The sequence below is a fragment of the Argiope bruennichi genome, chromosome X1, assembly GCF_947563725.1.
Source record: "Argiope bruennichi chromosome X1, qqArgBrue1.1, whole genome shotgun sequence".
Lineage (NCBI taxonomy): Eukaryota > Metazoa > Arthropoda > Arachnida > Araneae > Araneidae > Argiope > Argiope bruennichi.
In genome coordinates this window covers 49387220-49409339 of record NC_079162.1, presented here as the reverse complement: position 1 = coordinate 49409339, position 22120 = coordinate 49387220, and the positions used below count along the sequence as shown (strand labels likewise).

The following is a 22120-nucleotide window of genomic DNA, read 5'->3' as shown; positions in this document are numbered from 1 at the left end:
GCATAATTATTTTCTGTCAAGAGCTTTTCTTGTATGTATTTCATTTATTTACTTAGAAACGTAACACCTTTCCGCTTAAACTTGAATTTCCTTGTTTTCGGAATTTTAATTTTATTATTTTTAGGTTCAATGCGAATCTGATTAAAAATTTTGTTAATGTGTTGGAAGGTGGTGGTGGTGGTGGGGGGGGGGGAGAGGCTGCACAGGCAAAAGATTCGAGATGCGCGTTAACAAAAACAGATTTAAGCAAGGCCTTGAGATGAGAGAATTTCGAATTCCTAAGATATTACGCATTCCTGCAAAATACCCTTTCAGAGCCGTTTTGGGTTTAGTGAAGTTTTGGGATCAAAATTCAGAGAGAATGCTTGAAGATTTAATCCTTTCTCGCCTCCCACCCAATCGGGAAATATCTGGAACGAAGGGAAACAACTAGTCGCAAAATTGAGAGTAACAGAAAAAGATTTTCAACTCATCGTGAAGATAGTTATTTTATTTTCGCAATCTTTTTAACATCCCTTTATTTTTTGTTACTTATTCCGTTTTTACTTTTGTTAATTTTTATTTCCTTATATGAAAATGGCGATTATCGTTTCCGGTGGTTCAAAATTTCGAGATTTTGATAAAAAATGAAAGGGTAAAAAATTTAGTGGGATTAGCTATTTAAAAAAAATTAACATATGAGGGGGAAAACTAATGTGTTGGAAAGATGCTGTGCACCCTTTGGAATGACTTTACTTATTATAGTAAAAGAGGATTTGATGCAATTGTTGACCATATAAAAATAAAGAACCACATGGAAAGGGTTTTTTTTAAAGATTGCGAACTATTTTTTAGCTAGCAATTTTTTCCCCCGCCTATCACCATCTTCAGCAATAGCAACAAGTTTTACCCCTATGCCAATTAATGTGACACACTGCGATAGTATTTCAAACCCTGAATCCCTAATTTCGGTATTACATAAGATAATTTGCTATTTTCAATAGTTACTGTTTTATTGGATCTAAAGTCTTAGGTTAAATTTTTTTAAAAAAAGATTGAAATCATTTGTCATTTAGTAGAAATTGTGCATCTTACAAAGTGAAGTTTGGTGTTATAAAAATTAGAAGCTTTGAGAAATTTATAAAAGTATAAAATTTTCATTGGTTTTAGATGAAGCTTCATCCAATAATAATACAGGAGTGCTTTTAGTATTGGTATGTTTTCTTCCTCTTCTGTAAATGGAGTGTTCTTTAAATGTTGTAAAAGTAAGTTCGGGGAACTTTTAAAAGAAATTTCAAAAATAGAAAAGTAACAGAATTCCCTGCAAAAATCTTGTCTCTTTTAATAGAGCCTTACGGAGCCATGAGAGAAATAAAGAGTGTCTTTGGAACAAGAATCGGCAAAGAAAAAGTACCTCATTTATTGGATTTTGAGCGTAATTCATGCCATCATGTTCATTATCTCAGCGAAACATTTTGTTTGTTTTCTCACTACTGGTTTAAAACTTAATAAGCGATATTTTTTATGATCAACTAGCATTACAAAATTGAAATATGTTCCATATTAAATTTGAAATTCCAGTAAATGTCATTTCCCATCGTTGCAAACCTGTTACGATGTTGCAATGAGCATATTACACCTAATGAGGCTCAGACTCTATTGTATTATTGGTTCTTCTGTACCAGTGACAAAATTCTGCATTCTAAAGTATGCTGTATTCATGATGTTGATTCAAAAGATATTTCCTGAATGAGCGATATACTGAAGAAGCTATCATCAGAAAATATAACTGCAGTTGGAAAGCAGAGAAAAGATAGAATAATCCATAAGTTGTTTTACTGTAGGAGAAAAACTCACGAATCTGAATTTGTATGTTGTAGCTTTACCTCCTTTAAAGAAATATGTGTGCATGTTTAACTCTAAACAGCTGCTTACTCATAAGCTGTTTGGAAAACATAGATAATTATTCGTTTTTTTTTTTTTTTTTTTTTTTTTTTTAAATCTTGCATGTTGCATGTTACTTTATTGTGCAACTGATCAAACTTATTTTATTTCTTAATGTTTATTTTTAGCTTATTCAATATTATGTTCTAATACTGTACTTTAAAAAAATGCATTTCATTGCTATTGGTTTTCTAGAATGATTGGCCATAATGAGAATATCTAATTATTGGTTTTCTAGAGTATCAGTTTCCTGACTTTTTTCTGAAATCATTTATTGCCCATCATGAAAACCCTTTCGGAATTTTTTTTACCCCTTCTTCTCATCTTAACATTCTAAATTTTAATTCACAGATATTATCTTTTATCCATGAAATGAAAACGTTATTATCTTGCTTAATTTTTCTTCTTGCTGTATTTTAAAGTTGATAAAATATGATTGGTATTTATAATTCTTTGCCAATTTTCTAATACCTAAATTACTGATAAACTTTTGAAATTTGCATACTTTTGCCATTTTGATGATTAATATATTTTCTCTCTTAATTATATTTAATTGTTCTATGAATGTTTTACAGAAACTATCAGATACCAATAATTATCACGAATTTTGTCGTTTGCTTGCAAGATTGAAGACAAATTATCAGTTAGGTGAATTGGTTAGAGTTGATAGCTATCCAGATACTATTCGACTCATTGCAAAATTTACTGTGACGAGTCTCCAGGTAAGTAAAAAAGAGAAAATGATTCATCTTATGTGTTTATGTTTGCTATAATTATATATATCATATGATTTTGCACTTTCTGTATAAAATGCTTAAATTAAGATATTTTTCAGTTTATTTTGGGGATGCAACATTTTAAAGAATTTTGGATTATGTAATTTTATTATTTGTATATGTTATTTTGCAATTACAAATCTTTAGATTATAATTACATGTTACTATGAAAAATTTTAGACTGATATATTTTATGTATTTTTATTATGATATATATTCATGGTGATACAGCCCTTTTAAGCCCTAATCAAATTCAAAATGGCGTCTCATATAGCCAGAGCAGTAAGGTGTACCTATAGTAAAGAGACTATACTGATTTTATTGAGACAGGTTACAGTGCCCCTAGCGGTGAAATATAAAACTTATAAAAATAGCAAAAAGTTAAGAAGATCAGCCAAAAATTCCAATTAGAAATATGAACGCTATACTGTAATAAAAAAACAGCGAAAAGTTTCATTTAGTTATCTGTAAAATTGGCGGAGATATTTGCGTTAGCACTGTGATTTTACCTTGATTTGAAAAAAGGTTCGTTATAAAGTTGAAAGATATATTTTCGAATATTATTATACAATTTTTCCGAGTTAAGCGCCGGCGAAGCAAAATATAAGCAATGGAGAAAGTAAAAAAAAAAAAAAAAAACCGCTCTTAAAAGTGAGTGTGTGTGTGTGTGGGGGGGGGGGTATCTGTGGATGCATTATTCATTTTTAGAATGAACCCTAATCATTGGACTTTTTAGTCGATCTCCCTTATTTTTGTAACTTTTTTACTTCGTCGTTAGGGGCGGTGTAACCTCTCAATAAATTCAGCATAATCACTTTAGAATAGGTACATGTTACTTCCCTGGTTATATAAGACGCCATTTTGAATTTAAAAGACTTTTCCTATCATAGTTAATATGTATGTAGTATACGCAGGATATCTGATTACTCATAAGCTTAAGATAACCAATCGATTATATGAATGTACGCTTCTTTGTATATTAATCAGGCTTGCCATGGGGACCAGGGATATACAAGGAAATTGAAAATCATCTAAAAATACAGGAAAATTGAAAATCATCTATAAAAACAAGGAAATTGAAAATCATCTGTTGAAACAGGGAAATTTGAAAATTATCTTAAAAGCCGGAAAAATAGAGGGGATTTTAAGTTTTAATTCCCATTTTTCCATCTAAAAAATGCTGATATTTGAGCATTGCTAGAATAAAAGATTGTAGCCATAGCAGTAAAAACGAAACAACTTATCACGGAAACTCGCCCCTGTTTTTCTGTATAGATCAACCTAACTTCGATTTTAGAGACATTTGTCCTCTTTCCAGATTACAACTAATTAGGATGCGCGAGACAACTAGAACTATGTAAGAGAATAGAATAAATTTCTTTGGTGTGGATTGCAACATTCAATCTGCGGAATCATCGCGATGTTATTTAGTCACTCGCACGTGAGTTTTTTTAATTGTTCGTTTATTATTTGATAAATTGTGAGATTCAGAGTAGATTAGAGATTTTTTTTAAATAATGAGTTCCTCAAGATCTGTATTTAATACAGATTGGACGGGGGGGGGGGGATTTGAACCTGACTTTCCTGAATGGGTTAGAAAAGTTCCACAAAATCCGTTTGCTGCTTAATGCTCGCTTTGTAAGAAAATAATAAATTAAAGTAATATGGGAAAAAATGCACTTATTAGTGTCAAAATATGAATCATATACAAAAATACATGCCAGCTCAAAAAGGCCATCATTGATAGTGGACTAAAAGGGATATAGGAAAAGATGACTTTTCTGCTAACATCAGATATCAATACGAGCTTGAATTTTTTAGTTCAAGAACAATAATTTAAAGCTGAACTTTTGGGGGGGGGGCAGTAAAACTTGTCGCATCACATTCGCCTTTTAATGCATTCAGTGATATATCTAAAATATATTTACATATGTTCACTGATAATGAAATAATCGTATGGAAAAGTCGTGCATTATTTGTTACAGATAAGCTTCGTTTTTTCAGTAATATCTTAAGAAATCTTTAAACAATAAAAGATTTGTAATATGCTTCGACGAAGCCTTGAACCGCATTTCACAAAAATACCAAATGGATCTTACTGTTAAGATATTGGTGTGAATCAACCAATAGTCTTCACAAGATATTCGAATTCAATATTTTTAAGGTTACTACTGCACAAGAATTGACTGAGAATTTTAACGAAGTTAAATCAATCTTGAAAATACAATTGCTTTTACTAATTAGTATGGATGGACCAAATGTAAATTAAAAAATTTTAAGACGTGAAAAAAGAACTTCAGTGTGAAAATGACTAAAATTTTAGATCTAGGTATTTGCAGACTACACATAATTCATTCAGCTTTTCAGTATGAACATAAATCTTCTGAAAGGAAAGTCGATGTTACTCTAAGAGCAGTGAATAGAATGTTTAAAGATAGTCCAGCGAGACGTTCAAGTTACTTGGAAATTACTGGTTCTTTTGCATTTTTAGTGACATTTTGTTCTTTTCATTGGATGGAAAATATCAGTGTTTGCAAAAGTTTTTGACAACATAAAGAAATAAATACATTTCAGTTATAATAATAACGTTTCCTGGACCTTCTACGAGTGATAATATTATAAATGCTTGTCAGGGTAAATTCATTCTGACTAAAATTAGCTTCTCTTATCTTGTTAATATTCCTCAGATATTTCTTAAAAGAATGTAGACATCTGAACCGATGGTACATTTCTTACAGTAAATTTTTTTCATTTCTGTTTCTGAAAAACATTGTTAAAAGAAGCATAACCGAAGCAAAAACATTAGGCACTTATTTTTGATAGAGTTTGATTATTCTAAAAATCTAAGGCTTAGAAAAGGTATCAATATTGGAATAATGATTTCAAGTTATTTGATTATAAATGGAGCTATTGAAACCGAAAAGAAAGAGGCTTTTTTGAAAAGTGTTTTATATTTGTGAAGAATACTATAAAAAAATATTTGAACACATGTCCAAAAATTTATTGTTTTAAAAACTGCATCATGTTTAAATTTACATTTATTGAAGAACCTTGCTTTTCCCACTCTTTAAAATTATGTATTGTTATTCTGTTATAACTAGCACATGAGTGCTGTTCGCGCATTTACTCTTATTTTGCATATGTGTACATGGAAAGCACATTGAATTTTTTTTTTCCAGATTTGAGTGCCAACCTTGATTAATCTTTTGCATTTTGAAAATAATTATGACTCGGAATTAGATGCATAATTATTCACATGATTACGAACTTTATAATGTGAAAAGCACAAATATACAGGTTAATTTTTTTCTCAAAAAATTAAGGAGCATCTTCTTGTAATTTTGTTATATTTATATGAGTATGTTTTTATTGTTGAAAAATCCTTCATGTTTTATTATTATAATATTGAAATCAAACAGTGTTAAAATAATGTAATATCTAAAATGGTGTCAACTTATAAAAATTAAATCTTATTTTTCTTTCACATTCATTACAGAATGAGGTTAAGTTATTTAAAAATGATTAAGTAAGAATTTGTATGTGACTCAGCTGGACATTTGTATGCCAAAATTGTATAATTTTCTTTAATTTATAATGTAACTTTTTTTATTACAGTGTGAAAGACAATGAATGTTAATGCATTGTTACTTGTTTCTATTAACTAGTTTCTTAAATTTTAAAGACAACGTGAACAGTGATAAAATTTAGAAATAATGAATTCCTTTCTTATGCTTGTTTTGGAATTCTTATATTTTGTATTCATTTTTACAGATGTGGCAATTTGCACCCAATAGTATTCACTATCTCCTAAGTTTATGGCAGCGAATGGTGGCATCAGTACCATATGTAAAAGCATCTGAACCTCATCTATTAGAAACTTATACTCCTGAAGTCACTCAAGCATTTGTAACATCTAGATTAGAATCTGTAGCAGTTGTACTCAGGTACTCTAAAACGTTCTTCTATAGCATATTTAAAAGTTACAGTACCGAAATTATTTTCATAAGTGTAACTCAGTTGTATAATCATTACAAATTGTGTTTTGAAGACTGTTTCAAATTGTGATTAGCTATAACTTGCTATTCTACATTTTTTAAATTAATAATTTCTTGTCTTAACTTTAAAACAAATGTAGTGAATCCCTGTATGCTGTTAATTAAAAGGAATATTTTTGTGTCATATTATTGAAACAGTAAATGTATTATATGTATTTTGGAGATTTATTTAAATTATCAGTTAGTATTTTCAGTGAGATTTAGGAATAGCCATATGTCAAAATCCACCAATTTTTTTTGTCATTATCTGTTATGGCACACTCTTAATAACCACTTATGAGGCATTCTTTTGTCAGATCATTATTCTAATTAGATAAATAAATTTAAGAACGTATTGTTGATCTACAGCATTTATTTAAAAAATTTAAATCTCTGTACAGGACATATTATGATTCACTATTGAATTAAAGCATAACAAGATATGAGATGAATTGGAGTTTTAATGAGTAAAAGCTGATATTTTAATTAAATGCCTTAATTTGAAATGAACTTTCTGAAGGTTTTCTGAAGAACAATTTTGAACTGAAGATTTTCTGATTGTTATTCTGATATTTAAATTTTTAAAAATATATGAGATGGCATCGAAAGGTTTCAAGACTAGTTGTGCAACACATCAACAAATAGCAAGACAAAGATGCACAAAAAGTCACATGGATTATTAAAATTTATAAATTAGTGTGCTAAAAGGTATTATACTATTTGTATCGGCAGTTGTGCAACTTTTATCTCAACAGGAAAACTTTCCACCTCTGTATTCCTAATATGAGCAAAGAGCAAACATAGAATTTTGTATGAAGCTCGATAAATCTGCCGTTGAGATATTGCACATAATACAGCAAGTTTACAGCGACGTTGCCATGATTCATGCTAGGTGATTTGAATGACAAATCGGTCTTATAGTGGAATAACATCGTTGAAATGTGACTAGGGATTCTTCTTTCAGATTCAGCATGAATAGCAAAACTTTTCAAATCTTAGTGATCTTCAAACGTCATTCCAGGAATGGCAAGAACATTAGGAAAATGCTAATGTGAAAAAAGGAATCTACTTTGAAGATGACAATGTACCTATGTAGATAATTTTTTTTTAATAATAAAACTGTTTTCAAAGCTTTTTTTATACCTCCTTGTAATTCATTCAAGCATGCTTTTGTAATCTTTCGACAATGGCTACAATATAAATATATGAACTATTAAATTTAAACTTTCTGTTTGTTTTAAATTGTAGAATTCTTGCATTATAGTTTGTGTTAAAAAATGTTATTTATATTTGAATGATTAGTAAAATTTCAACTGATTTAATTTATCTTCTAATTTAATCATTGCATAGTTTCAGGATGGAAACAATCAGGATCACATGGTATTTATTAGTTTATGAAAGTGAGCTTGGTTAAGGATCAGTGATTGGATTGTATTTTTATGCTGCAGTTACCTTTCAGTAATCTGGACAATAAATCATGCAAAAGAAAAATTCTTATAAAATGCTGTTGTTAACTTTTGTTAGGGTATTGAATTTGCATTAGTTTTCCTGTATTCTATAGGGGAAACTATGGTAGTCAGTTGTAGCATCCTCCCCCCCCCCCCAAAAAAAAAACATTATCTGTATTTCTAACTAGATTGGATAAACTATTGAATAAGATATTTTGACTTCTTAAATACAAAGTTTGAGTATTGATTATTAATTGCATTAAAGGAGATTAGAACAATCCTAAAATATTAGTATTTTTAAAATAAGAAAGTATTGTAAGCTCACCAGATTTGTTTTATAAATAAAATTAAGCCTACTCGCTTTCTTAGTTATTTTTGCAGGTATTTTTCTTTCATTTACAAATCTTTTTCTATTTATGAAGCATGTTTAATGGGATGCACTATAATTGCTAATTTTTCATATATTTAATAATTATTATTCTTGTGAAAATTATGAAATTATCTGTTTAATAAATAATTTTTGTGTGCAGGGATTGCTTAGAAGACCCATTAGAAGATTTAGGAATGGTTCAGCAACAATTAGATCAGGTACTTCCACAGTATTTTAAAAGTATGCTTGTGTAATTCATGTGTGAGCTGAAATGCTTTATCTCCTAAAATCAAGAAAATTTTTCACATGAAATTTTGTCTTAGCAACTGATAATATTTTCTGTATATAGGTAACTTCCTTATTTGGGGGATCATTTGTAAATTCTTATCAGTAATATTTTAGAAATTGAATAATTTTTAAAATTAATATTTTCCAAAGTTATGATTTTGTTCCTAAGTAAAGATGTGACTTTACCTTTATTATAGGAATAGGAAGATATAGATATAGGAATGTTTTTAGTACATAACAAATTTGATTCAATATATTGTTATAAACCTGTAATGCTGCTTCCGAGCATGGTTAGTTCTATCACCGGAAAGACCGATTTACAATCATTTGTATTGGATGCTGATCGGGTACCGAGCCAATAATCTCGGAGCTTGGCGACAAAATAGATAATGCTGGAAACTTTGAGAATTTTAACGATCCGTTCAATAGGAATTCAGATATGCCCTGATTGGCCCAGAAGGTTCTCGGCCCGCCTCCCGAGAAGTATAAAAGGGCGGCAGTCTCAAGCTGCAATGAACCAGATCGGAACCGGAATGGAGTCGGAGTTGGAGTCATAGACAAGTAACGAGTCTTCGAGAGAATAGCGAAGCAACGGCGGAGTGCCAGCGTTGTGTGGAGTCCAAGCTATTTCTGAATCGGGCTGTGTCATATCTGTAATAAAGTTATTCATTTATTACCTTAAAGTTATATTGAGAAGTAGACTTGGAATTAATAAAATGTAAAGCTTAAAAAATACAGCTCCACTTATTATATATTAACAGAAGTGTGTCGTATGGTATTTATTGTTTATTGCTTCTTACGAAAGTTTTCTACAACCAAAATATATGATGTGTTTATTATTTGTTAATTTTTAAGGGAATAGATGTTTATTTATCTTTGGCACATGAACTTTTCATAAGCATGTCAGCTGTAAAAATGTTGCAATCACGTAAGTTAGTAAATGGATAATGTAGAATTTGCTTTTAAAAATCTATATATTAGTTTTCAGTATTCAAAAAAAAAATTCTGATTAGAAAGTACTTAATTACAAATTCAATTGCAATTTTAATCCATCTGCTATAATATTTTCTTAAAAATATATGCATTGCTAAAATAGATAGATATAATTGTAATGTGTAGCTCGTTTTGTTTGATCATCCACTTCTTGATCCATTTATCCATCCATTTATTTTTTTACACCATAATTATTACCATATTACAAAATATATCCTGAAGTTTAATGCTGTTATTGTTGTTGCATGTAGTTTTCTTTTTATTTTACGAATTTATTAATAACTCTTTAAAATATTATTTCAGACATTTAAGCATATTAATAGATTCTTTCTATAAAAGTGCACTTTCAACTTAAATTATTTAACAAATCTTTTGCATTTATTAAAAAATAAAAATATTTCATTTTAAAGAAATAAAATCAAAATGCTCTTTGCAGATGTCAATAATTGGTAGATGTGAGTATGAAAAGACATGTGCTCTATTAGTGCAGTTATTTGACCAGAGTGCACAGCGATACCAGGAGCTAATTAACATTGTTCCTCCATCTCAAGTTGATATTGCTATTCAAGAAGGTAACTATTCAACTATCAAAATTTTGAGTTTATTGCTTTTAATATCTTTAATATCAATTGCATTACATTATTTTGAAAGAGTTAAAAGCGAATTATAAGAGTGAGTATTTTCATATATGAATGGTAGAAATTGAAATTAAAATTTATCTTATGGATTTATGTATTTAAATGTAATCACATGTTTCTATTTTAATGTCATGTATTTGTGATGATTGTTGGATATTTATTGTGAAATGAAAATTTTTAATTAGCTATATGTTTAAAATAAATTTTGATATAAATTTTAAGTGTGTCCATCTTTAGGGTAATTTCCAAAACAAGGCTCATATCCATTCCCAAAAGTGTTGGAGATTGTTGATTTTTGGCAAGAATATTTAAATTTACTATTATTTTTTGAGGTCGCATAAAGAAATAATAGTAAGTGTGTGATTAAAAAAATTATAAGTATGATTTGTAATCAGATCAGTTTATAAAAATAATGGGGTCAGTTCACGCTCACTTGACAGTTACCAAACAACCAGCTCACAACCGTTATTCGCAATTCACGATTATCATTTCGTAAGATAAGCTGCGTTATGATTTACCGGTCACGAAGGCGATATAAGAGCATAATTGGTGTGACGTATTGTACAGTGTATGTTCTAAGGGGAACGATATAATTTGTTTGATTTACAATTCCTCTCATCAACCTATGCTTTTGCATCATACTAAATAACTGTCACCTTGAAATTAAAAAAAGAAAACTTTTATAATTTGGTGGCTACATTAAAAAAAAAAAAAAAAAAAAAAAAAACCAACAGATAGTAGACTTGGATTAACTGAGCAAAAACGTAATTGGTTAAGACATTTTTTTATTTGTTAAAAATGAATTATTGATACAATTGAATGAAAAAAGAATCTAAAATATTGCCTTTTATGATATTTTAAAAAATTAAATATAATTTGAAGATGACAGTGAGAAAAACATCTTAGGGTTAAAAAAATATTTTGCATCTTAAGAAAAGTTATATTTGATACCTGTAGCATGTTGCTGAAATTATCTTTACTTTAAAAAAAAATGCCATTTTAGCATTAAAAAGTGTCTTGTGCATTGCAAAAATGGAAAGGAAAGAAAAGGGTTTTTTTGAAAAGAAAAGAAAAAATTCAAATTTCTTAATAAAATTACCTATTGTTTAATTGTATATTTATTAAAGGGGCTTGTATATTTATTAATAGGGCTTTCAAATAGAAATATGACAATTAAATACCGGAGAACATTTTTGAATATTAAAATTTAGTTAATTTCAATCATGTAAATAATATTTCTTAATGCAATACTTATAATGCAATTTAATTTTTTAATGCCATACAATTTGCTAGCATTTTGCCATAAATATTGAAAAAAAGTGTTTTTCATAATTTAAATGATACTTATTTAAACAAATACGGGCTATTTTGAGGATTAATCGTTTTTTATTTTTCTACATGATAAAGAAAGTAAGGGATAAATGACCTTATTTCAATCAGAAAATTTGAAGGCTCCTTTGTCTCAGTCTAAATAATACTTTCTCAAAATGCTAGAGTCAGCATTCAGAAAAGTCCTAAATCAGCATTTCAACTGTTATTGAATGTTGTTTTTGTACATAGTAATCAGAATACTAAATATTTATGAATTTATAGCTATAGTTTTATTTACGTGAAATTCCAGTGCCCACAACTACTGTTACAGCTGGTGAAAACTCTCATTATATATTTTTACACTATACGTGAAATTTTCACGTTGACTGAAAAGAATCTTAAACATTAATATTTCGTAATCTAATTTTAATTTTGATTTCCTTAAATTAACCCTTGTTGGTTTATTCTAAAATGTTCTGTTATTTCATGATTCAAATCTACTTTTTATTTCATTGTATCTAATACCCGCTCTACAAAAATGTTGACGCTCTTGTGCCTCACGCTTCGAGCTAAGGAATAAAAATCCTTTACACCTAGGGCATAACTTCAAAGATACCATTTCCTAAATCTACACATGTCAAAGAAATCCGTAAAAGAATCTAATCTCTTATGAAAATCACCACGGGAAAATCTCTCCTTTTCCTCTTGTGTAGCGATGAAAATTGACGCGTCGTCTTATCGCTTCTCTTCATGTATGAATCATGGTCTTCTATGGAAAATTAAATTGATGCTTTTTTCAAAGGTGTTTTCTTTACAGTCATACTGTAAAATTATATATATATATATATATATATATGTAATGATATTTTAAAATCTAATTTCAATTCTAATTAATTTCCAAAGTTTTGTCTTAATGTAGCCCATATTAACTTCATTATCAAAATATTCTCTTATTTCCCATTCCACTTTTTCTATTTAATTAATGCAACAAAAAGCTTTGTAAAAATGCTGTCGTCAGCGGTTCCCATGTTCCGAGTGAAGGGATAAAAAATTTCTGACCTAAACAAATTCTTTTAAAAGAACCCTATAATTATCTTCCCTAAATTCGACACGTGTAGGAAATCCCTACCAAAATCTCACAGTATATAAGCACTCGAAAATATATTTTCGCTTTCTTGCCCCTTTTTCGTGTCTTCTGCTCTTGTGCCACGCTGTGAGCGGACGTGTTTTGTCCGTGCTGTTTATACATAAATTATGCCTCCCGGGATGCAATAAAACGAAGTTAAAAATTCAAAGATTCTTCTCTCTCTCCGGACTCTGCTTAAGAAGTTATGTTTACATATACATATGTAATGATATTTTAAACTCTTAGTTTTATCCAAATTAATTTCCAAAGCTTTATCTTAATTTAGCCCATAGTAATTTCATTCTCTTATTTCTTTATCCAATTCCACTTTCTCTACTTAATTAATTCAAGAGAAGCTTTATAAAATTGCTGAATCGGCTAAAAGCCTAAACGTTCCCACACTCCGAGTGAAGGGACAAAATACCGCTGACTTGACAAATTCTTCTAAAAGATCCCTGTGTTCCCCTTGCTATTTGATAAACATGTCATGAAAATCCCTATTAAAACATCAAAGTATATAAGACGGGGATAATTTGTTTCTCCCTCTTTTTACGCCACTTGCCTAATCTGTTGCTCTGAGCGGACGTGCTTTGTCCGCGCCTTCTTGTAAATATATTATGCCTTCCCTGGTTGGATTAAAGCTAATTTAAAAGTGAAAAGTCTCTTCACTGCTTGTCGACCTTGCTTTCTTATTCAAAAAATATAATGCTTATATATATAATATGGTTTTTCCAAATTCGACCGACAAATTCAGAGATTTTCACCTAATTCACAAAAATATAGATGGTCGGAGAACTATTGGAAACCAAAAAATTAATTTAAAAAAATAACAAATGCTGTTTCAGCTATGAATTTTTTTAAAAGTGAAAGAACATTCTTAAACGTTTTTTTCATGCTGGTAATATGCGAATTTGATTATCTAGGGGGTCATAAATTGCCGAAAACGAAAAAGCAGTTTAAAACCCATATTTTCGGTACTGATGTTGCTGCTTTGTTTTCTGGTTCTCATTTTAGTTTTTCTTGAATATCTTTAAAACTCCCCAGTTCTCACACTACACGCTTGTATAAAATTATAGAATATAAAATTCCATACATTTTCAAGCTTTTAATTTTTTTCAAGTTTTAATATTTTTGCAAATATGGGTACTAAACTGCTTTTTCGTTTTCAGTAATGTACGACCCCCTAGATCATCAAATGCGCATGTTACAAGAATGAAAAAAAAAAAAAAAAAAAAAATTACGAATGTGCTTTCACTTTTAAAAAACTCATAGTTGAAACACCATTTGTTATTTTTTTATTAATTTTTTGCAGTTTCCAACAGTTCTTGGATTCCCTATATTTTTGCGATTTTCACCTCCTAAACGTCATTTGGAACCCTAAGTTGTATATTATGCCTGACAGGAGCCGTAATTGTACAAGAGGGCGAAAGGCGCTCACACTAGAACACAAGATTAAAGTGACAGAAATTTTTCCCTTCAATGACTTTACTATGAGACTCTTTTAGGAATTTTTTTTACTCTTGTCAACTTAGGAAAGGCAATCTTGGGCATCTTTGACTTTATGCCATAGGCATAAGCAATCAAGTTGCATTATGAATTTTTTAGAGCGTGTATTAGAAATAATTAAATGAAAATTGGTATTTGGATCAGGAATTGGAATTTTAAAACATTGCAAAATGTACTAATTTATGATTAAGAATTAAAATTTAATTGCTCATTACTTTATTTCTGTATATTTTATGTTAAAGGCAAATTTGATTACATTGAAAACTAGATAATAAAACACAAATAACTATATACTTTAAAATTAGTGATTTCAGTATGATCCCTTATTCAAAAGAGTAGCAGGTGTTTCTTTCATGAAATCATATGTAGAGAATGTAATCATGTGCTATTTTGGTGCTTTCAAACTGAAATAATTTCTAAAGCATACTTGTCTTTTTACACTTATGGTATATATAAACAGTATAATGTGCTGTAAAACACATTAATACAATGAAGCTTTTTCATGTGATCTTAATTTATTGTTAAACAAACCATGTTTTGTTTGTTGAATATAAGTTTAAAATGTTTTCTAAACATAAAGCCATACTATTCTGAATCAAAAAATGGTTTTTTGAAAATAATCAAGGTGCATGTTTACAAATGAAACAATTTTACTTAGCTTATTTGTTTGGTTAAGATTTTAATTGAATTAGTCTTTTCAGTTAAAATTTTGCCCATACAGGAATATTAGGTACAAGGCGGAGAATGGCATAATTCCGTCTTTTTTAAAGACAATAAGTTACCAAATGTGTTAATTTTTTTTAAAAATTTAATAAGTTTATTTAGAATTTTTTTCTACCTTGACAAGAAACTTGGTAACTGATTCTACTGCTTTGCTAAAATCGTAACCAAATAATTACGAATTAAATAAATATTGATAACTATAGAAATAAAAACATTAAATGTAATGTTTTCAAAATATTTTCAAATCGTAAATAAAAACTTGTATTTTAATTTCTATTTAATACCCTCAAAGAATGTTTAAATTTAGAGGATTTACCAAAATATTAATATCTTTAATAGATCCATACTATCCCATATATGTAATGCTAATTTATACTATTTTAAACATAAGTCAGCTCCAGAATAAATCAAACTTTCAAATTTAAAATAATTATCTCGGATAAATAAAAAGACTTTCATGATGTAATCCTGCTGGGAAGTAAAATCGCAAGCATGTTATTATAAACAAATTGCTTCAGCAAGAGAAATTCTTTTTACCTCAGAAAATACAAATATATATATTTAATATGTACAAAAATAGAACAAAATGTTGTTGAGGTATATTCATAAATGTATAATAATTTAACAATCTGCTGCAAAAGAAATTGTATAACCCCAAGCCATGAAAGAAAAGTAAACAATACAATCTATGTAATATATTAGTGACAAACCAATCCTTAATGTAATTCCTCATGAAGCTTCAGAAGATATGTGCAGTCTTTGATGTCGTACGAATGTTATGTCTTACGCATTAATTATATTTTAATAAATAATAATTTTATTGTATTCTTAAAATAGTTGACATACATTTGTGGAAGAAAATGCTTTCCTTTTTGATGAAAAAGATATTTTTATATTATTTTCATTATAGTTTTTCTACAACAAATGTTTTAGATGTAAGCATCTTTTTTCCTATTGAAAGTTTTCTGTATTTGGCATAGTCGAACCTTCTTTAACATTTCTTGTTTATTTTAAGCAGCTAAATTTCTTTAAAAAAAGAATGGCTTATTAGCTTTTATTTATGATGATAGTTATTTTTCACTATTGCATAAACTTTTTTTCTCTTCACTTTATTTATTTGTCAATTTTTTTATAATTTCGTCAGAACTATTGTGTATTTTCCTTTTATTTAATCTTCTTTTGAAAATTACATTTCATACTTAATCAGTTTTTAAGAGATTAGCATATATTTCTTTTTTATTATTTATAGATTTTATATTCCTTATCTTTTTTACAGGGCAGCTAACATGGCTTGTTTATATAATTGCTGCTGCTATTGGAGGTAGAGTGTCCTTTAATACTGCAGATGAATATGATGCAATGGATGGTGAACTCATTTGCAGGTAAGGCATCCTTTTCTGTTTTGCAGTCATTATTTCTATTTAATTTATAGCAAGATAAATCTAAAGTTCATTATTTTCCATATATGGAATCATAATACACATAAAACTGTCTAGATTTTTTTAATATATGATTCACTTTTTAATTACATACATTTTTTACAGGGTGCTTCAGTTAATGAATTTGACAGATAATCGCATATCACAAGGTGGCTGTGAAAAATTGGAATTGGCTATGATATATTTTTTTCAGCAATTCAGAAAGATCTATGTTGGTGATCAAATTCAGAGAACTTCTAAAGTTTACAAGCGTTTGTCTGAAGTTTTGGGCGTATCTGATGAAGCAATGGTTTTGAGTGTGTTTGTGAGAAAAATGTATGTAACTTGTATTTTCTAAAATGTAAAATTCTCTGTATGAATTTATTTATAACATTAGGACTTATTTTTATTTATTCCCTAGACTTACTAATTTAAAATACTGGAGTAGAAGTGAACAAATCATAAACAGGACATTGCAGCTGTTGAGTGATTTATCTGTAGGATATACAAGTGTCAGAAAATTAGTTAAACTTGATGAAGTTCAGTTTATGCTTAATAATCACACTGTAAGTTTTTAGATGTTTAGTTAATTTAAGATATTGAGGAATGATGCAAAATACTGAGGGTTTTTTTTTTTTTTTTTTTTTTTTTGGTAGAGTGAGCATTTTCCTTTTTTGGGGAGTGCTATGCAGGTATCTGACATGAGATGCCGATCTGTGTTTTATACTGCTCTGGGAAGATTATTGCTCATTAATCTTGGAGAAGATGAAGAAAAATTTGAACAATTTATGCTACCTTTGACAGGCAAGTTTTTTATATAATTATTTCCCTTTTCAGAATGATAATTATGTATTCATATTAAAGTTTTTTTTTCAGTAAATTTTTTTATGTGAATTATATTTCTTTTAAAAGTTTCCAGCATTTTGTTAAATTTCTGTTCGGTTGTACATGAATATTAAAAAAAATCTCTGCCTTTATTAATTAGTAGTTATTCTCACTCAATTTTGGAATGTCAGTTGCTGAAATCAGCGTATAAATACAGTTTTTACTTGCAATATGTATTTGTTTTATTCTGTAATTATCGTTTGAATTAATGATAGCAATGATATCTCAAAATTTCAGCTACTTTTGAAGCAGTCGGAAATGCTCTGTCAAATGCAGATTCTGGGGTTTTTAATGAAAATGAAACAAAAGTAAGGGCTCTTTTTTTTTTTTTTTTAAAGTTTATTTATTAAAAAGGTAGTTTTGTACTGTTTGTGTGCTTGCTATATATGTGATAAAATAATTTGCTTATCTCTTTCCAGAAACAATTAATAGGTCTTGCAAGAGATTTGCGAGGATTGGCTTTTGCTTTCAACACAAAAATTAGCTACATGATGCTGTTTGAATGGATGTATCCTTTTCTTTGTCCCTGAGAAAAATTATATCATTGAGTATTAATTGCTATTATTCTACTTAAATTTTGAAATTGTGATTTATTTTCTTATAATGCTTATTGCTGTGTTAAATTTTTCTGATTTTATAGATTTGCAGTGTATTTCGATTCTTTTTTTATAAATGTGTGGATTCTCAATAAGAATCAATCTACACCCGAGTTAAGTATTTATATACTTTATGTGTATATAATCGATTTGCAAACCTCAGTTCTATTACAAATAATCACACATTTGGCTCTGTTTATTTTTTGCTGTAATATTTTCAGTCAAGATGTTACCCTTGACTGATTTGGAGTTATGATTTAATAATTATATAATTTCATTTAATCGAGTATGTATTTGGAATTTCACTGGGATTGTCAGCTAGTTGGCTGAAATACTTATAGATGCATCATATAATAGGCTTATTAACCCTTAACACTGTTTGCTTATCTTAATACTTAGTCCTCCATTACAGCATTCATAAAATGGAATTGCAATATTGAAAATATCTACATTCGAAATTATATATTAAAATAGTCTTATTTCCTAAATCTGGTGAATTAAAGTCATTCTCATGAAAATGATGAGGGAAATGTAATATTTATATAATTGGAAAAGAAATTTGATACATTAAGGAAGTTCCAGTAAGTAAATTTACTCCTGAAAGAGTTATTCCTTCGTATTTTCTTATTCGGGTGCATAATAGAATGATTTTTAAGTATCTTAAAAGTGCTTTTTTTTAAAAAAATCCTTTGGAATGCATAATTTTCTCAGAAGTTTAAAGAAAGTATTCTTTTTTTGTACCCGCTGACGTTGAATACAGTAAATCGAATGCATAGTCATAAATGTGTGTTTACCGGAAAGAAAACCGACGAAAAGGAAGAATTCAGGGAACTGATCCAAAAGTTTCAACACTTGTTAAGATAACGCTTAATGAACTTTTCTCCGCTCCCTCTTTTTTCAACAATAGACATCATCCTATATTGGAATGGTTATTCCGAAGGGACGAAATGCGAAATGTAGTAAACTTTTTGCAACTCGAAAAACGTTCGAACTTGTTTTCATCTTTAGTGTTCTAGATAGCGAAGAATTTATTTTTATTATGCTTGCTGACTTTATGACTAAAAGCATAATGAAAAATATATATGATATTTAACCTTTTTTGATCTTATTACCAGGAAACATCTTTAACACTTTACACATTCGATTATCTTTCTCATCATTATGTTGATTTGGGGCGATCTGTTGAACCTACTTAAGGGATTTTTATGCACGATGTTAAATTGGTAATTATTGCTCTTCGTAATTACGCTAATCGATTGCATTAACTCCGTTGTGGTGAAATTTTAATTGAAGCCGTAAATTTTCAATAATAGCGATTTTATTTGTAGTGTACTTTTTAAATGCCCCCATTCCTTTGAAAATTATCGTTTGTTGAACTAATCTAGCCAAATATTAGCTTTTATTTAAAAAACATTCTCATGGGTCTGACGTTTAAAATTTAAAAGATGTAAATTTAAAAAAAAAAAAAAAAAACTTTTTATCTTTATCGCTTTTAATTTTTTTTTCTCTTTTTGTAACTATTATATGATTTTTTGTGGGGTTTCCTAGTGAAATCTCTTTCTCTCTATGTAATGTTTTGCCTGATTGACAAAGTGATATACAGCCTAAACCATTGAAGTTAGGAACGTGGAATTTAGCGGAAAGTTCTTAGTAATGAACTAAAAACGGATTTTTGAAAATTTTAATTAAAAATTTAATTAAAAAATAAAAATATAATTTTAACGAATCTAAATTATTTTTACTTTAGAATATAGAATCTAAAATTATTTTTACACCATCTTAAAAGTTTTTTAAAAAAGCTTTTTAATAAGACCAGTTTTGTTTAAATCAAAGGTTTTTTCCTAGTTTTAATAATTTTTTAAAATTAATTTGGGGCACAATTTATAACAGTTATTTATTGTAAGACTTAAACCTATAAGCACAATCTCCGTGTAAGGGCTTCCAAATACATTTTCACCTCACTGCGTCAATTGTTCATTTACGACCAAGATGCGCTAGAGCATGTATACTATGAAATATTACAAGACGAAATTTGTGTGGAACTTACCGACAAACTTGTCCTGTTGAAACATCATAATATAAGGGCGAGTCATTGTTAGGCACCTCTGTTGACTTGAAAAAAAGATTAGGACTTTCCCTTAGCTTATCAAGTTTCTTTATCCGTTTTCTGTGCCTCCGCCATGGCAGCGTAATCAATATTACTAGGAATTTGAATTTCGCTAATATGTGTCAAAGCAACATCGACAAAATTATCTATTCCAGAGATAAACCGAATATCTGTTGTGAATTGATTAATGAAATCATGATGCGTTTGTTGGTAGGGAGATATTTTATAGTGTTGATTAATAAAATCATGATGCGTTTGTTGGTAGGGAAATATTTTATAGTGTTTTTTATGTAATAAATGTCAAAGATTTATGATCCATGGAAACCATGAATACTCTACCTCTATTGTATATGCAGAATGTTTTATAGCGCTATAAACAGTTCTATATCGTAGGTATTAGCTTCAGTAGGCATTAAATTGCGAGAAAAAAAATGTAAGAGCCTTATATCTTTGCAAACTGCTGCTTCAGAACCACACCAATACCTACAGCAAATGAAACTAATTTGCCATTAGTGCTGAAACTTTAGTTGGATCCGGTTTGATCTCTTCATTGGTTATTAAGCAACCTATAAACGATAACTCGCGATTAAACGATTATAAACGATTAAACTTCAAAGATGTTCTTTTCAGAATAAGACCTTTTTGACTGAGATGTTGAAAAATCAATTCCGAATCGAAAAAATGCGACCGTTCTTCAGAGGAGGCATTCAGAATATCATTCAAATAAGCAAAGCATAGTTTCCCTCACTGTGTCTCATCAATAAATCTTTGGAATCGTCTGACTTGCGTTTCTCAAATCAAAAGGCATATACAAATAATCAAACAACCCTATTGGAGCAATCACTGCCGTTTTTGGAATGTCGCGTTGCTCAACAGTAATTTGATAATCCGCACGTTTTATTTCAATCTTGTTAAATATGACTTTATCATGAAGTCCTGCAGAAAAATCATGTATGTGTGGCAAAAGATATTTGTTATGCTCTGTTACTGTGTTTAAGCCTCGCTAATCGCCACAAATGCGCCATTCATTAAGTCGCTTTGGCATCAAATGATACTCCACATACAGATTTCCTCTTCTACCATTTTTTTAAACTCCTGTTTTACTACGACTAACTTTTTTGGCGATAGTCGCCTTGCATGTGAAAAAACAGCAGGTCCTTTGGTCATTATACAGTGGGACTACATACTAGGATTTGGGTCCCTAATTTTATATAAAGGAGTTACAAGACTAGGCAACCCAGACAATAACGGGTGATACTCATTTCCTCTAGACACAGAAGTAATTCCGGCACTGAGTTGGAATATGCGAAATCCTTTTATACTCTTTTCATTTGCAAGATAAATTAATTTGCAATTCTTCATATCTATTTCCAGGGGAAATAAAAAAAAATTGTGTATCCAAAGTGGGCTACGTCACATCAGCAATTATAATGTCTAGCGAAATGTTTTCTGAAAACCAAGGTTAAGCAGTAATTCCCGTTTTCCTTTAAGTGTGATTGTAGGATCCTTTCGCTGTAAATAACACCGTTTCTTTATCTATATTGTCACGCACGTTCCTAATAATTGGGAATACCGAATATACTGGATCGATAGTGTTGCACCACTATCGACCCAGAATTTATATCTGAAATGTAAACCGTCAACAAATAAGCAACCATATTCATCGCTTATAGACAATGTTGCACTTGTTCTGCAAGCTGCATAGTTTTCCTTGAAAGCACGTGGTTTCTTTTATTTCAAGGCTTCATCGCCAAATCTGAAATGTTACCGGCACATCGACGATTTTCTCTTCAACAAAAGAGATGGATTTCGATTTGAGGGAAAATGCGTTTTGCTTCGATTTGAGAAAAAGGAAATTTTCTTCGATTTATGTGTCGACGAAGATTCTGTTTGCCAGAAAATAAAAACCTACGGACAGTTTGCGACAATTCCTCAATACGAGCTTTAAGTCCGCCAATTCTATCATCTGAATTAATAT

At 29.4% G+C, this 22120-nt stretch overlaps 1 protein-coding gene across 1 annotated transcript in view; it reads left to right on the top strand.

The window, feature by feature from the left end:
* LOC129958937 (exportin-7-like) overlaps positions 1–22120 on the top strand; it is an 81650-nt gene that overhangs the window by 33233 nt on the left and 26297 nt on the right. The window contains exons 9-18 of the mRNA XM_056071687.1: positions 2499–2645; positions 6471–6643; positions 8712–8769; positions 10269–10404; positions 16413–16518; positions 16681–16890; positions 16976–17120; positions 17211–17358; positions 17677–17747; positions 17859–17947. Coding sequence (XP_055927662.1) covers positions 2499–2645; positions 6471–6643; positions 8712–8769; positions 10269–10404; positions 16413–16518; positions 16681–16890; positions 16976–17120; positions 17211–17358; positions 17677–17747; positions 17859–17947 — 1283 coding nt within the window. The remainder of the gene's footprint in view (positions 1–2498; positions 2646–6470; positions 6644–8711; positions 8770–10268; positions 10405–16412; positions 16519–16680; positions 16891–16975; positions 17121–17210; positions 17359–17676; positions 17748–17858; positions 17948–22120) is intronic.